The 17,171-nt window shown below is 35.3% G+C and overlaps 2 protein-coding genes across 5 annotated transcripts in view; one reads left to right on the top strand and one right to left on the bottom strand.

Annotated features, from left to right (window-relative positions):
• The window catches only part of LOC133076648 (TSSK6-activating co-chaperone protein-like), a 43,851-nt gene extending 32,673 nt beyond the window's left edge, over positions 1-11,178 (top strand). The window contains exons 2-3 of the mRNA XM_061171237.1: positions 8,583-8,667; positions 11,141-11,178. Of these exons, the coding sequence (XP_061027220.1) occupies positions 8,583-8,667; positions 11,141-11,178 (123 nt within the window). The remainder of the gene's footprint in view (positions 1-8,582; positions 8,668-11,140) is intronic.
• The window catches only part of PCDH9 (protocadherin 9), a 973,312-nt gene that overhangs the window by 795,281 nt on the left and 160,860 nt on the right, over positions 1-17,171 (bottom strand). The window lies entirely within an intron of this gene.

Here is a 17,171-nt window from a genome sequence, read left to right as displayed (position 1 = left end):
TAGTAGTAGTAGTAGTAGTAGTAGTAATGTTCTTATCATTATAGAACAAAATGAAGCTATATCTTGCATAGCTGACAAATCAAATGACTTTTTGAAATTTAATTTTTTTTTGTACTCATGTGAAGTTAGATTATGTCAAGTGAAATATGAAAAAGGATTCAATGTATTGTTCAGTAGTAATAAACACAGAAACAAAATGCTAAGCCTCCCCCTTCAAAGTGACATTTTCCCCTTACCTTTCCCACTGCCTCCACTTCCCCAGGGTAAGGAATCCAGAGGTGCCTGATATCAGGCCCTGGACTTCCTTCAGTAGCAGCGGTTATCAACAAATAAAGTATTTTTTTGCTCATTTGACTGCCTCCACAAAAAACCTTGCAGGTCAGTTATGGAGACAGTCAAATGAGTGGAAAAACTAATGCCAGTTGAACTGCAAAGTCTGTGAGAGCAGGAAGGATGCATTAATCTTATCTCTGTATACACACCTAGCACAGGTATAAAATAATTGCTATATTTGTATGCAAAGAAGCTGTGGTTTGAAAACTGTCAAGAAACGTATTTGAAATGACATCATGACTGATGAAGGAAAGATTGGTTTAAAAATACATGCTACCTTTTTTTCAATTTACTTTTTTTTGGTATTTCAGAATCCTTTGTCTTTTAGGAACTTTCTAATGAAACAATTTGAAAAGCAAATCTATTAACTTTCTCATTTCTCTTTATGTTGCTTCCTTCTCCGCAAACTCCCAAGAAAAAACGCACTTTTCTTTTTTTAAACTGCATTATAGACATGTTCTTAGTGGGTTTACAGATAAAGAGAAACAACCTGCTACTGCCTTACATTTTCTAACATTTTCAGGTAATTATCTGAAACAGACCTTGTAAGGGCAGAATTCACTTCCTTGAATCTGTCTTTTGGGCAGAATCCAAAAGCAAAGGAACCAAAATAAGGAGATCATTTCCTGCCAACGTGTGCCTGAAAAGCTCCAGCTAAATGAACTGATGTAATCTCAGTGTGGGACTCGAAGGCGGTAATGACAGGGGAATTCTCATTACTCCTGAATCTGGAGAAGGAGAAGGAGATGGAATGAAGCACTCCAGCAGTTCAGCTGGTGGAAGTCAAAGATTACTGATAAGACAGAGGCCAAAGGAGCGCTCCCTTGCTTCGGCTTGGGCAATGTGTCTCACACTGTTTCACCAGGTCCCAAGTGACAGGAATCCAAGGTACCACTATCAATCTTATTTGCCCCAAACAGACAGTGAAACACAGACAAGAAATTGGAGAGATTAGATAGATAGATTAAAAAACCGTAAAAACACAACACATTGAAGCTTGTGACCTACGCGCCAAATAACTCAAAGTATTGCAGGAAAAATTCCAGTGTTTATCAGAATGGGCACAAGCATGCTACACTCATCTGTCAAAAGAAAAGCCTTCCTTGCAGTTCCCAAGGATGGTTAAGGGAGAAATCTGCAGAGAATGCAAGATTTCTTTCGCAATGTTAACCATCTTAGGTAATATAAAAGGCAAGCACATCTCCTGCCATTTCACTGTATGACTGCATACTGCACATTGGATATTGTTAACTCACATTGCAGAGGCATATATATGTTGAAAAGGAAGAAAAAGATAATCATCAGGAACTATGAACAATTGTGTTTTCCTGTAACAACATCCGGAATGCCAGTCTTAAAAAAACCTTGCATTTAAAAAAAAATTTTGAAATGTTGTATATAGACATATTTCATACAACAATCTAAGGGAATTATAAAATTATTCTGAAACCAGAAGTATTGCGAATAAATTGTGTCCTAAAACAATTGTGGAGAAATTAGCTAACCATACTTCAGCTTCATTAAATTAATGATGTAGATTCAGTTTTTTTCTCCTAATGTGTTTAAGAACAATAAGATTTTCATTACTTTTAAAAGGGATGAGAAATAATCTAGAAAGCATGCATTAAAGATTCCTAATCAAGGTCAGATATGCTGTTAAGTGGTAAGTAGTTTCAAAGAACTGGAATAATGTTGGTATTAAATGCTATAACTAAGATGATAAAATCACGATGGGCTAGAGTACACTACAGTAAATAGCCCTCAAAGCTTAGTGGTTTAAAGCAAAAAAAAGGTTTATTTCTCACTCATATTACAAGTCCACAGGTCAGCTAGCAGCTCTGTTCTGTTTGGGATCTTAGTCGATGGAGCAACTGCTACCTGTTACCATTGCTGGTTGCCATGGTAGACAGAAAGGCAGAGTTCTGGACAATCTCCATTAGCAATTACATGCTCTGGCCCAGCAGAGATAAACCTCACTTCCACCCACAATTCATTGTGCACTGTTCACAAGGGATGCTCTAACCCCAAGGGGGTCAGGAAGCATAAATATCAGCAAAAGCAGCCACCATTTACTAAGGGCCAGCTCCAGGCTAAGTTTGGGGAGGGGCTTTACCTACTTTGTATAATTTTAATGCATACAGTAATGCATTCAGGTAGATATACTATTAAGGTTCCATCTAGCTTACTAAATGAACCTGCTATTCATAGGATTTAAGATGCTTTCCAAAGCAAAAAACTCCTCCTGTCTTACGATGGTCAACCTCCTTTCTTCTACACCAGGGGTCCCCAACCCCCCGGCCGCGAACCGGTACTGGGCCGTGGCCTGTTAGGAACCAGGCCGCACAGCAGGAGGTGAGCGGTGGGCGAGCAAGCGAAGCTCCATCTGTATTTACAGCTGCTTCCCATTACTCAGCTGCATTACCGCCTGAGCTCCATCTCCTGTCAGCATTATGGTGAGTTGTATAATTATTTCATTATATATTACAATGTAATAATAATAGAAATAAAGTGCACAATAAATGTAATTCTCTTGCATCATCCCGAAACCATTCCCCACCCTCCACGCCGGTCCGTGGAAAAACTGTCTTCCCCGAAACCCTGGTGCCAACCCTGGTCCCTGGTGCCAAAAATTGGGGACCGCTGTTCTACACCATACAGTTGATTAGTCCTTTAGGTCTCAAGTACTAGTTAATTCTTGCCTTTAAAAGCAACAACAAAATGCATTCTGCATGCACAGAGCCATTCTGATTTGACTTTGTAATTTTATATAACAAAATGTCTGTAAAGCAAATTAATAGTATAGAGCTAAAAGATGATTTTAATCATTTATTTACAGTAAAGAGAATAGCAGCCTCAACATGAAAAAGATGTGGATACTCTTTGTATTCATTAAGACTCAAAAATTTACTACAAATAGTTTGCAGAGCTACAGGGAATATAATGAATTGACATAGTATTTATACAGCATCAAGAGCCTATAGGAAAAATGGCGCCAGAGCGAGAACATTTTGGCATAAATTATTCAATAGAAAAAGAAATATGATACTCCACCCTCTGAATTTCCCCTTTTGTCTCTTTCCTTTGCTTGGATAGTTCTCCTGGCCTCGGTGTTAACCTCAGAAAATAGTCCCATCTGGTTCCAACTGTTAAAGTGCTAGAGACCTCTGTTGAGCAGCGTCTTCAAAATTGCCAAGAGTTCTAACTCCTTGATACTGAAAAACAGTAGACTGGAAAATTACAGGAGATTGGTTTCCATAGACCCTTATTTACAACTGTAGCTGATAACTAGACAGCTCCAACTCATTCTACGGCAAGTGGTTTCCCTGAAAACCTCTAGATCAAAAAAGCAAAACAAAACTCCAAAACCAAAAAACCTGTGCAGCAAATTTTAAATTCTATTTATTTTTTTCTAAATTGCTGCATTTTACAGAGGCAGTCAGCCAGAGTACCAGTACAAGAGCCTAAAATATTTTCTAATTTAGTATAATTATCATGAGCAGAGAAAATTATTTAAATGGTAATAAAATAACAAGGAATAACTATTTAAAAAAACGTGATAATCAGATTGTGCTTTTATCTCATCAAATGCATTAAAATTCTTTAAACTGAAGTCTTTTCATCATAATATACTAAATTAAATATCTGTTCCTTGTAGAATGTGATTCTACTAAACTAGATTAAAATCAAATCATGGGCAAAATCAATTTTACTTACAATAATCCCAGCCTACTGAGACTCTACTCTAGTAATCATGATAAACGTCTCTCCTCCTCATATTTTTTTTCCAGGTTTAGACTTTCCCAAAAGATATAATTTGTCGACCTTGCACACTTTTTAAATGTATTTCATTAGAGTACTGTGAAGGAAAACAAATGGCACACATTTCAACAATCCATTAGGGGATTCAAAGGGAAAAAAATATATGTGTGTGTTTGTATGTCTGTGTATATGTATATAATCCTGTGTAAATAGACAGATATAGATAGATACATACATACATACATAGATATATAGATAAATAGATGTATATCTGTAGAAATGGAATCCAAATGAACCTAAGCGATTACTTGATTTAAGAGAAAATGATAAATATTTAAGCTGTCTTGGGGGAATTATGCTGACACTGGATCTTGAGATTACTTCTCATATAAAACTCAGAGGATTTGGTATCTTGTCAGGAAACTGGAATGAAGCATGCTTACATGATGTTAATCATGCATTTAATCATTCTTTTATTGCAAGCCCACTAAATGGTGACAGATAAGATGAAAAGAAAAGCAAGCGTTCTCTCCACCCCATTCTCCACAACTAAGCTTTTTCAAAGGTTTAGTTCATTTAAAAAAAAAAAAAAAGTTTTTTATTTGTCTAATTTTGAAATAACACCTGAAAACATGTAGTTACCTTTCACTTAAAGATATAATTATTCTTTGACAAATTATATTCAGCTGTCTAAGATTATATTCTCGTTTCAGATATTAACTGAACTGCAACTCCAATATAACAGAGTTCAATAGAATTGATTTGGGAAGTTGCTTCATCATGTTGCATCCATGCTAGGAATTTGTGAGAGATAAAATTTCCACTAAATACCCCACCATAAATGGTATGGTTTAGATAATTCAACTTTAAAACAAAATTTTAGTTGTGAACCTCAAAAAATGATATAAGACGTGTTCTTAATTGATGTGATGGTTAAGGGTTGTTCCTTACAGCATTTTTTAAATAGAAATGAAAATATTTGTACATGTTTAGCCTTTCAATTCAGTGGAATACTTGGCAATCATTAAAAACCGTCATTATAAATTCGGGTCGGTCCGTTTTAAGACCCCAGGAGAAAGTATACTTCGACTTAAACCAGACATGCAAAAGACTTCATCTTTTTCTTATTTTTTTTTTTTTTTAGTATGACTTAAATGACTGGAATAAATACTTAAAAGTCTTAAGTAAAGACTTTCATATAGAACATTTTTTTGTTATATTATTTTGAAATTCTAGGGATTTTATCAGTATTTTCTTGCTGAAGGAATAACAGATATGGTTAACATGAAATAAAGTAAGCCACTTCTTAATTTTCGACATTAGTACACACCTAGTAATTTTTTTCTGTACGTGACCAATTTCAGCATGCCCAATTTTGCTGCAATTTGTTTGAGGCCATACAGCATTTCCCTAATCAGATTATAAGGATATGCACTACAATGTCCTTTGGTGAGGTTTAGGATATGCTACTCCCAAAAGAAGGCACCTTGGGTATTGAATATTTAAGCTAAAGGCGTTTGAGAAAAGAGTAGAAGGAGGAATTTCACTCTGACCTTCCTCCACCCTGCTCCCCTGAAATAGGTCATAAGACCCTCCTGTGAGAGGTGCCCTCTCTATACCTGGAAGAAAGGAACATCCTTGTCTCTGAGCACAAAGGGACATTGAGAAGAATCAGACAAACAAGTGCTGCTAGATTTTCCCCAGTTTACTACACTTACCTCATTCTCCTGACCTACTACACTTACCTCATACTCCTGACCTATCACATTTCTCTACAACTGCCCACTGGTCATCAAACCTAGCATAAAAATACTCAGGTCTGTTTCTTTGGGTCTTCCTTTCCTTACAAAGTCTCCTGTGTCACACAGACTTACATTAAATAATTTTGTGTGCTTTTCTCCTGTTAATCTGTCTTTGGCTGTTAATTTTCAGATCTAGCCAGAGACCCTAAGAGGATGGAGAAAACTTTTTCCTCCCCTACACTATTCACTATTATATTCAGAGCAGATACAACATATCCATATTAAATGCATGAATCTATATCCTCAGTAGCATTGTCACCCATTAGTGCTGTTGAACTCTGTTCCTGAGGGTAATAAATGGCTAAGGCTTGGAAACCACCTAGGGCCATCATGCCTGCCGGGATTATTTGCTGCTTTTCTTCTTCCTTTTCCTTTTTTTTAGCCAAAGTTTCCAGACAAAATCTTTTCATTCATATTTCTAGCAATCCTACTTTATACTGCCCTTCAATTTAATAGTGGGGGGACAATGTCTTTGTTAATGAGCAGAGAAACACAACTGGCAAGTTGACATCTATACCAGGACTCTCCGATAGAAGTATGGAAGCCACATATGTAAGTTTAAATATTTTACTAGTCATACTGTAAAAGTAAAGAGAAGTGAAATTCATTTTAATAATGTACTTTATTTTAACCAGTTTATCCAAAAATATCATCACTTCTACATGCAATCAATATAAGATATTATTAAGAATATTTTTACAATGTGTGTGTGTGTGTGTGTGTGTGTGTACTGTTTTCAGAATTACTGTGTATTTTACACTTCGAGCACATCTCAATCTGAACTAGACAAATTTCAAGTGCTCAGTTGCTACATGTGGCTCATAACTATCCAGTAGGGAAGCACAGCCTTTACTAATGTAAAAGATCATCTCACTTCCCAAAGTACCCACTCTGTAGCCATGTGATATTTTTTAACCTTTTTTTTTTTTTTTTGGAAAATAATTTAAAAGAATAAAACAAAGATCACTACAGCTAAAAAACAAAACAACATTAAAAACAAAAGTCTGAGTGTATTAACTTCCCAGGCAAGGGAATGCCTGGCAGTGGAGACGTGTGCTGTGTAGTTCACTGACTGATTCAGGGAAAGAAACCCAGGGTTTTAAGTGCTGGGCCCACACAGGGGTGTGGAGAGTGGGGAGAGAGTTGGCAGGGGCGGGTGGCAGTTTCATGCAAGCTGCTAACTAAAGATAGAGAGCTAGCTTCCTGGATTGGATTGCATGTGTTAAGTCTTTGCACAATTTAAATGCAATAATCCTCTGGTCAGAAAAGTCTTCAGTTAGTTCCCATAAAGGTCTGGCATCCTTAGATCACTCAAAGTCATAGTTCTTTACTAGTTTCATTTGGTTAGAACCAGTTCTGGTAACAGAGCATCGGTTTTGATAGTTACTAGGCAAATACCTTTATAAGCAGCACACATTTATTTTACAGTAGAATAACCCAAGAAAGCAGTGTAAACAAGCAAAGTACCAAACAAGGCTAATTATTTTCTTATTATATACAACACTGTCACAAAAAAATAGTATTAATAAAATCAATATATCTTTAATAAATATTACTTCATTTAAATATTCTTTTAAAAAATCCCTCAGGTGTTAGGTAAGAGATATGCTAAAATGCGCTTTTTATATAAAGCTTATTCATTAAAAGTTTATTTTTCCCAAAAGCAGTTATCAACAGAATTTAGTTTTGTATGCCACAGGGAAGGTGCATCATGCTAACAGCTGGATATAGAAAGGTGCCTGAAATGAGGTCTTTACCAAGGTATAGGAGGAAAGAGAACTAATATTTATTGTGTTTAGAAAATTAGGAGTTAAATATTTCTTTCATTTAACCAAAATACCTTTAAAAGTTGGATATTATTATCTCCATTTTACACAGAGGGAAACTGAAATTCAGAAAAATTAAATAGCCTGTCCCTGTTTCTACAAGTTTAAGTGGCAAAGTCAGCATTAGAACAGGTGTGTTTGATCCCAAACCTCAAACTCATTTCTGAACAGCATGCCTCTTACAGTTCAGAATCATCTAGCAAAAAACTGAAAGGAGAAATAAAGGAAAAATAACCTTCTTTCAAATATTTGCTGAAGTGGCACATTTAATTCATCAACAACTATAGATGTAAAAACACGAAATGCAACTATTTTAAATTTTCCCAACATATGAAGATATGAAGTAAGGACTAATCCTATCAGAATATGTTCATGTCTTTACTTTCCTGTCATCTCCAAATAATTGAACTAATAATAATAAATCTTTGAGTTTAAAACTTTCATCCTATTTAATCAGAAAGGTCTCTAAACAGAGTTTAGTTGCACACTGTTAAGAACAAGACAACAGACCCAAAATGGAGTCGCTTATGCTAAGCCCCACAGCACCAAACCAAGACTTAATTACAGTGTCAGCTCTCCCAGAAATGGAATCTTAAACCGGTCAATCAGGAATCGCCCAATTAGATCAGCACTAGTGAGGTAATATGCCTGATAGACTCCTGCCATCCCCTAAAGGAAAATGACCTTGTGATAACCAACCCCTTCTTTTATCTACTACAACTTCCTTGTTCCTGACATGGATGTCTGTGGAGCCCTTTGAGCTCCCTGCTTTCTTGCTGCCTCTGGAGGTCCCTCTGCATCCTGGCTCTGCAGCTTTTGCTTTATGAGCTTTCACACTTTATTTGAGCATTTCTTTTTTCAGACTGGCTCCGACTTAGAAATTGGTTTGCGTCTGGGATCAGACTGGGTCTGGCTGAAACTGGACAGGGTCCAGTGTGGGGCTTCAGGTGAGTAAAATTTTGTTGTAAGGCTGAACAATCAGGTTAATTTTACCAACGATAGTCTTGAATTACAGTGGCCTCAGTGGAGAACTTTTAACCTAGATAAATTTATCCCTTTGTTAGGTGCCCTAGAGAAAAGGGGCTCTCAGCCAAACACTCACCATAAAGGGTAGAGGGAAAATTATTTTTCCTCCTCTGCAGTGTCTGGTGACCAGGATGAGACCTGCTGGGACACCCCACTCACTTCAGAGCCTACAGACAGGGGATCCTAGGAAAAGTGGCAGAAGCCAGCAAAGGAGAGAATTCTTACCAGTCAGCTCTCCCAGATCTCTACTGTGGTGCCTGGTCGAGAGACGAAGGTACAGTTTCATGCTGTCCCTTCCTTTCCAAATTCAGACTGGCAGGCAAAAAAATTTGTAAGAATTCAGTCTTTGAGTTGTGATTTGTGAATTTGCTTTCAGGTACCCATTGGTTGTAGATCCTTTCCAACCCAGGGACAGCTAGTGTCTTTTTGTTTGTCTTGTTTTTGTGTCCTGAGAACTCGGGTTGGTTGGGGGCCCCCCACATATTGCTGCACAGAAATGTGGGTTGCACTCCATTTGCAGGTGGGGCCCTATTGACTGTTGCCAGCTCTCAGGAAACTGTTTTGTTTGTTTATCTTTGGGAGTGACTCTGGAACTTGGGAGCAGATTATCCTTTGCATCCTTTCTGGGGACTCCTCTTGGCTTCCAAGGGGTTTTTCAGTACTGCCAGGAATATTTATTTGTCCCAGCTAAAACCTGACAAGATATTTTAAAGGACTTTTTTTCTTTTTAAATTAGCTCTATGGTCAGAAGGTGACAAAATTGGCAGCTGATACTCAGAGCCTGATGGACTTTCTCCCCTAAGCTAAAATGAAACCATATACAGTACCCAGTTTATCTTTTAACAACACAAAGCTTCCTCTCTTAAATTTGTAAAGTTTCTTAACATTTTAAAGTTGAGGATGTTTTGACAGTAATGTGTCTGTAAAAATAAAAGCTAAATAAAACCACTTGATTCACATTTAATGCGCACTTTTTTAAGGCATATAATAAAATGTATTTAATTTACATTTTCATGAAACTTTTTTATTACTAATCATTTTTTAATAAATTTCTTGAATAACTGCAAATATCCTTTCTCTCAAAAGAGATATGACTTGAAGGGAGCATCATATATGATACTAGTATCTTTCTCCATCTCCCCAATTTCTCCAAAACCTCAAATAAAATGAAGTGAGTTGAATGTAGGGTCATCCCTTATATTCTGCGTTGCTGTTCAGTGGTGGAGAAAATAACAACCTAACAGAATATAAATTTGAAATACTATCCAGTTTGCAATTGTTTCTAAAATTATATTCAAATATTTTATAATTAATTATCTACTAACCAAAAAACAAACAAACAAAAAAACAATTTCAATCAAAATCATGGGGTAATAGGATTAATAGGATCCTGAGAAGGATCAGGCCAGTTTCAAGCTTGCTTTAGGCTCCCTTACTTCCCAGTCTGTGCAGAGGATGAGCAGCTTGATCGTGTGCTAGGGCTTTTCACACCCTGTAATAGACCATTTCCTTTCATTCTGACTTTGCTTTCTGCAGACCACAAAAGTTCTTTATGGTAAAGAAATCATTACATGTGTTTACTGTGAGGAAATTTCTTCTAATTAAATTGTTGCCTTTTTACCCTTATGGAGGCTAAGAATAAACAGTACGAATGGGAGCAGATTTAAGCAGATTAATTGATAAAGAATCTGTGGTGCTAATTGCTCTTCTTCTCTGAAAAATCCCGGGACCGTCAAGAGCAGGGTATATTCAGAAGAACATGTTGAGCACGTGAATATGATCCATCGTTCATGTTACGTGAAGTAAAAGACTAAGAACCTCTTTTGTCAGAGATCATTAAGCTTCCCTCCATCTCTTGACCTTCTGTGATCCAGAGTCTTCAAGTGTTCTGAGTAACCAGCGGGTCCTTGATTTTTATCAGCCCTGCCACCTACTACTTGAAGATTAAAGAAGATAGAATACCTTATAAATACAAAAATATGTATTGTAAATAAAACACAACTGTTTTCCAAGTAGAGGCTTTTAATGGCCACATATTAGTACTTTGTCTTATTACGGATTAAGTTATGAAGTATTTACCCCTTGATTCTGTGTATCTACAAAGAAACGCTTAGAGGCACCAATCACAAAACTTAACCTCCACCTAATGTTAAGTATTGCCAAGCATAACTGCTGTGAAGAACAAAGAGGCTCATTTTACCTTCACAGTTTCAAAAAAAGAAAAGAAAAAAAAAGAAGTTCATTTAAATCTGTCAACAGGTATTATGAGGTTTCTAAAATCAGTAACATGGAATGTAAAGAGATATGGACAGTCATTCACTGTTAAGTGTGAGAAGTAACACCTTAGGTTTTCATGAAAGTTGCCTTTACTATTTTTAAACTTTTCCTCTTCAGGCTCACAACTGTTTCAGGAATCTACCTGCTGTGCTTGAAGTGATTACATAGAACAAGCAAAACAACTGTTTTATGTTCAGCCTTTCCTATTTTATCTAAGCAGGGCAATTGCCGCTGATTAAATTTTGCAGCGGACGTTGAGAAGCATTATATTCGATCTTAAAGTATATTTCTTCTTTAAATTATGCATCTTAAGAGTTCTCCATTTTACAAAAGAAAATCGTGGTCTGTAGTATTTCTAATTATTTGTTCAATCTAGCTCTTGAATGTAAAATTCAAATAATTAAATATAAATTGGTTCTCTTTATTTTTTCCCCCGAAATATTGGTATTCAAATTATAGTTTGCATATGGGCAATGTTAAAATATAGATTCCATGCCCCAACTTTCCAGAGATTCTAATTCAGTAGGTCTGGAGCAGTTGTCTGCACATTTCTCAAGCTTAAACTCTAGGTAGTCTGGCATATATTTTGACAAAATGTCCTTCTAGCAAATTGAGGCAATAATCTGAACAGTCAGATTTACATATTCATCCCTGCTCACTTCCCCAACAAAAGGCACTTTCTCTTCAGTGAGTCTTCTCTTTAAGGAAAAGCAACTCTCCCTGCCCAGCCCCCTAATCCTTGGCATAATGGAGAAAACAGGAAGAGCTAAATAATAACAATAGAAGGATCACATTTAGTATTGATAGATTAGTAATCCCATTTCCCTGTTTCCTGGCTAATCACTGGCAGTGATTTTTTGAACAATGAATGACTACTACCCTCCAAATAACAAAAGAAGAAATATAAAAGGCTAGACTCACTAATATTATAAAAAGCCAGTGGATATCACTGTGTAATGTAATGTTTGACTCTTAGATTGGCGAAATTATAAAAATTTAAAGCTGGTCATTTCTAGTCTTGGTAAAACCTCAGTAAGAATTTAAATTCATACAACGGTGAAAGAGAAATTTGGCAGTATCTATCAAATCTACAGTCATCATAACCTTTTTTTAAAATTTGTTTTTATCGAAGTATAGTTGATTTACAATGTTGTGTTTGTTTCTGATGTACAGTAAAGTGATTCAGTTTTATAATATATATATATATATTCTTTTTTATATTATTTTCCATTATGGTTTATTACTGGATATTGAATATAGTTCCCTGTGCTATACAGTAGGACCTCATTGTTTATCAATTCTTTTTTTTTTCAAACTGATAAAACATTTTTTTTTTTATATGTCAATCCCAAACTCCCAATCTATCCCTTCCCCCCACCCTTCCCTCTTGGTAACCGTAAGTTTGTTCTCTAAGTCTGTAAATCTGTTTCTGTTTTGTAAATAAGCAAACTTTTAATAAATTTTCCTACAGAAATAAAACACAAATTTATTAAAATTATATCAAGAAAAAATTAAGACAAACTATTCAATAATACGAGAATGCTTAAAAAACATATGGTTCTATACCCTGTTACCCCATAAATCTTAGTATGATTACCAGTTACAATATGATTAATGCAATTGGGTTCCTAGTAAAAGCTATACAATTCTGCATAAGGCTTGTTTCAGACCATTGAGAGATATCCCTCATCTCTCATCAGGAGTGACTGCTGACCTATTGTATGTATCCATGTATCCATATTAAGGTTATCAATCCTGTCTTGTTGACAGGGGAGGGCAAGGTTCTACATGCTGGAACCTAAGGGGCAGGGAGAGAATTTCTCATGTAACATATTTCCAAAAAATAGTGGTGGTGCTGTGGTAAATATTCCAAAATTTATATGAAAGAGAAAGTGTTCTGTTATGCAATAATAAATAAATGTATACTAAAATTTAAAATAAATCTTAGGATTTGTATTACATTAGAAATATCTGTTAAGTGCTGGAAGTATACAAGATGATTCTCAGGGACCAATAATTTTAGTTCAATTTTTTCCTTCCAACAAAAGAAAATTGTTCACCATATGCAGAAATGAATTGTAAGTGTTTTTGGAGAAAATGATTTGGTTCTACACAGGCACATTTAAAGATGCTCAGTTGAGTCTCTGAAATTCAGGCCATAGAGCAGTCATTTTCAGGCTTTAGGCAACCAATAATCACACAAGGGGCTTGTTAAAATTGCAGATTCATGGATACACATGCCCAAAAGATCTGGGGTGGGGCCTAAGGATGTCAATTTTTGTAAAGTATCCAATGTCATTCTTATGCAAGTAGTCTGGAAATCACAATTTGAGAAAGGCTCTCCCAGAATAAAATTGAGGTGAATGTGTCTGGAAGATTGTCCTAGGAGGTGTTCCTGTTGGCATCCTCAACTATAGTAAATTTTCAATAATATTATGATGAAACTTCATATATCAAGTAGTATAGGGTTCCAAAATCCAATGGAAAGTGATGGTCATAGAGAATACTCAGATGTTTTGTATGTTAGATTGTTTAAAATTGGCCAATTGAAATTTGCCAAATATCTGTCAAAGATAATTTTATTTTTTCATCAGAGGAATGTTGAGCCATATGACCTGACAGTAAATATCAAGACATATATCAATAAAAGTTCTTTGGTCCATGCTGTCAATAACCTAATATTTGCTATTACAGAAACACAGGAATTCAATTAATTTAACTGCAGGAAATTGCAAAGAAGAACTAAAACACTGTCTTATTTTATTCCACTAGAGATTATGATATGGTTGATGAAAATATTCCTCTTGACCTCCAAGGGGTTTACAAATCAGGAAGAAAAACAAGACATGTTGCAGAGAAGCACGACACTGCATGTTATAAGCAACAAGAAAGAAAACATGAAAACTATTGGACACAATTAGAAACTTCTTTGATGGCAAGTGGAATAATATGCAAGTAAAGCTATCAAATGAAGCAGGAACATAAGGATTCCAAGAGCTCTTTAAGAGACAAAACTTTTTGGCAAAAAAAAAAAAAAAGAAAGAAAATCAGCCAATTGTTGCTCACATTCTAAGCATTTATAATTTAATAGCTTTATCTATTATATAACTGCTACAATAATATAACAATTATATAACCGCTATGTCTCATGCAAAACTATTCCATATGTAACAAAATATCTTTTCTAAATGTGCATAGTTTTGAGATTCAAAATGTGATACATAGTTTTCTTTTCTAGCATGCTAACTAGAACTCTATTGATTCCATTGGCTTTCAGCATAAAGATATTTTTTTCATTTCCACTAAAATGAAGTACTTCTAATAAAATTCATTTCTTGAGTTGCTTTATGTGCTTTTAATTTCTGGTGGGAAATTTGAGGCTTTAACTTTCTGGGTTTCAGTTTTGCAGTATAGCCTTCCTGATGCAAGACTTGCTCCATATTCTTTATTTTATTTTACTGAAATGAAATTATCTATCGATCTATCCATCTATCTATCTATCTATCTACCTATCTACCCATCTACCTATCTCCCTATAATAGCAAATGTTATGGAGTAAAATTCGATACAAGATAGTTTTATCTTGAAACCCAGCCAAGAGGATATTGATTTCCTAAAGTATCTGCAGGTAGTTTCATTTATAAGGTTATCCAGGAGAAGAAAACTCAAGACCAGTAAGTACTATAGACTAGTTCTACTCAACTCGCTTGACTCAAGTTGAGTAGCATATTTTGCTTGACTCAAAATATAAAAGTCAAGCAAAAATGAGAAAAAATTTTGAAGGTTGTACTGTAGTCTAATGTTTCTTTAATGTGTGATTTATAATCTCTGAGTAAAAAGGGAGTAAGCAAGAGTATAGCATTATTAGTATTAATATGTAAAAGATTGTTTTAGACTCAAAACCAGAAAAGAAAAGGAAATGCTTTTATGGGGACTGTGGTTCTCAACGTACTGTAGTGATACTCTTACACTTGAGAACAGGAGAATTCCCTGGTACCTGATCAGACACTATAAACCTGAGCTGGAGCCAGGATTTGCTTGTCCTCAGTGTAGACATTTTTTAGGTGCCATGCTTTTCCCAACAGGGAATGGATCAGTTGTCAGGTGCACATCCATTTGCAATCCCTTAGTGTATTAGTGTGATAGAAACAAGAAAAAACAATGTAACTTCTTGTTTCAAATAAAATGCTTAGAAGCAGATAGCCAAATGATGAAAGTATTTCAGGACACCAAGGGGTATGATCCACCCACATGTATCATTTTCTACTTTTAGCTCTCTTTTTTGAAGTAGTTCCTTTTGCTCAAGACTTCTCAGTCAATTTAGTACATTTGTTTCTCTTTGGGGAACACAATTATCATTTTCTTGTGGATTCATAAAGAGGAAGGTTATTGAAGTCAGTTATGAAAGAGGGAAATAAAGAAGAGGAAAGGAACTAGGGAATATTTTGATTTTACATAAACATGAAGTGAAAAAAAAAAAAAAAACCCGACAGATGTAGCTTTTATTCATGCTCAATGGGTAGGGTACAAGAGGATTCTAGGTCATTCCCTCCTATACTCTTCCTATTTTTAAATTTTCTTATATAGTATGACATTTGAGTTAATTCAATTAATTGTTTTAAAGGAAAAACTGGACTTTTAAAACCTGGATCTCATAAGGGAAGGGAATGCTGGGCCTCGGAAGCTTTATCATACCTGCTTTGCCACTTCCAGCTCTAACTTCTCAGTTGTAACAATGGGTTCTTCCTGGAGGAGTAAGGAATCATTAATGCTTTCTTTCTTAATTATGGCAGCGTTTTACACAAAGTTTCATAAACTCTCTCCATCTATTTTCACATCTAGTTAAAATTCTATCACACCTTCTTACTGTACTCCAACTTATCATCTCTATATATTTATTTCTGTGATCTTTCTTCTATGTTTTTACACATAGCCTGATATATTCTCTGCTTTAGATTTAAAAATCTTTTCCACAATATCCATTTTTCCCTTCTTAGCAAGAATAAAACACTGCATCTGAACACTCAAATTATAATTGTTCAAATGTGCTTTTTATTTATTAAGAAAATAACAAGTGAATAACAATACTACTAATACAATAAATAAAAATACTTATATATCATAATATTTCAAAACTGTAAGAAAACCCTACTCTACCTGGTAGAATACCATTATGCAATCTATAAATTTAGAGATTGAAAGAATTGGGAAAGAACTGACAAAAATTTTGGCAAGGCAGTAATATGAATTTATTAGTAATATGAATTTATTAGTAATATAGTTTTCACAATCAAAAGCTTTAATCAATAAATTCAAATAAAAATTTAAAGAAAAAAGAACCATTCAAAGAAGCAAGTATGCTGATTATCTAAAGCACTCCACTTAAAACATCTATTCTTCCAATCACTCCAAAAAAGAAACGCTGAGTATAATGAGTACAGTCATTATAATATAGGAGTGCGTGGAGGTGTTGAGCATTCTCTATGCACAAGACATAGCTCTAAGTACCTTACCTGCATTATTTCAGTTACAGATCTTTTATGGACAGAGATAAATGCAAACCTCTCATTTGGGAGAGAGTTCATATGATATTTAGCATAGCAGGGCATTTGAGTTTGTGGAAATGATGTTCAGTAAATTTGTCAGAGGCTATGCCTTTTCAATATGTGAATAACTAGAAACATGCATCATTATTTGGTATATCAAATAGCTGTATAATAAAATAGCAGGAGAAATCTCATTCAATGGAAATAGCTATTGGCTAAGGGGAAGACAGAAGTTTAAATCAGCAAGCACTACAAAGCATAGGTGCCATAACAGGCAAAATAGAGAGGGCTACGGGAACACAGAGTGGAAATATAGGATCCTGTGACATAGGCTCTCAGTCAGGAAAGACTTCTCAGCTGAGGTGGTATTTAAACCAAGAGCTAAATTATGAGGAAGGGAAACAGTGTTTTTGACAGATGAATCAGCATCTGCAAAGTCTTCTTTAGTTTCTATGAAAACTATTAATAGAAGTGATCCTACAATTTTGTGAAACAAAGCTGTTTTTCTGGAGACTACTGGAAGAGAAATGATAGTACATCTTATTCAAGACAGATTGCCAGCTACACTCAATGTAGGCATGACGTAGAGCTGAGTTTTCCAT

The sequence above is a fragment of the Eubalaena glacialis genome, chromosome 16, assembly GCF_028564815.1.
Source record: "Eubalaena glacialis isolate mEubGla1 chromosome 16, mEubGla1.1.hap2.+ XY, whole genome shotgun sequence".
Lineage (NCBI taxonomy): Eukaryota > Metazoa > Chordata > Mammalia > Artiodactyla > Balaenidae > Eubalaena > Eubalaena glacialis.
This window is presented reverse-complemented; position numbering and strand designations above follow the sequence as displayed.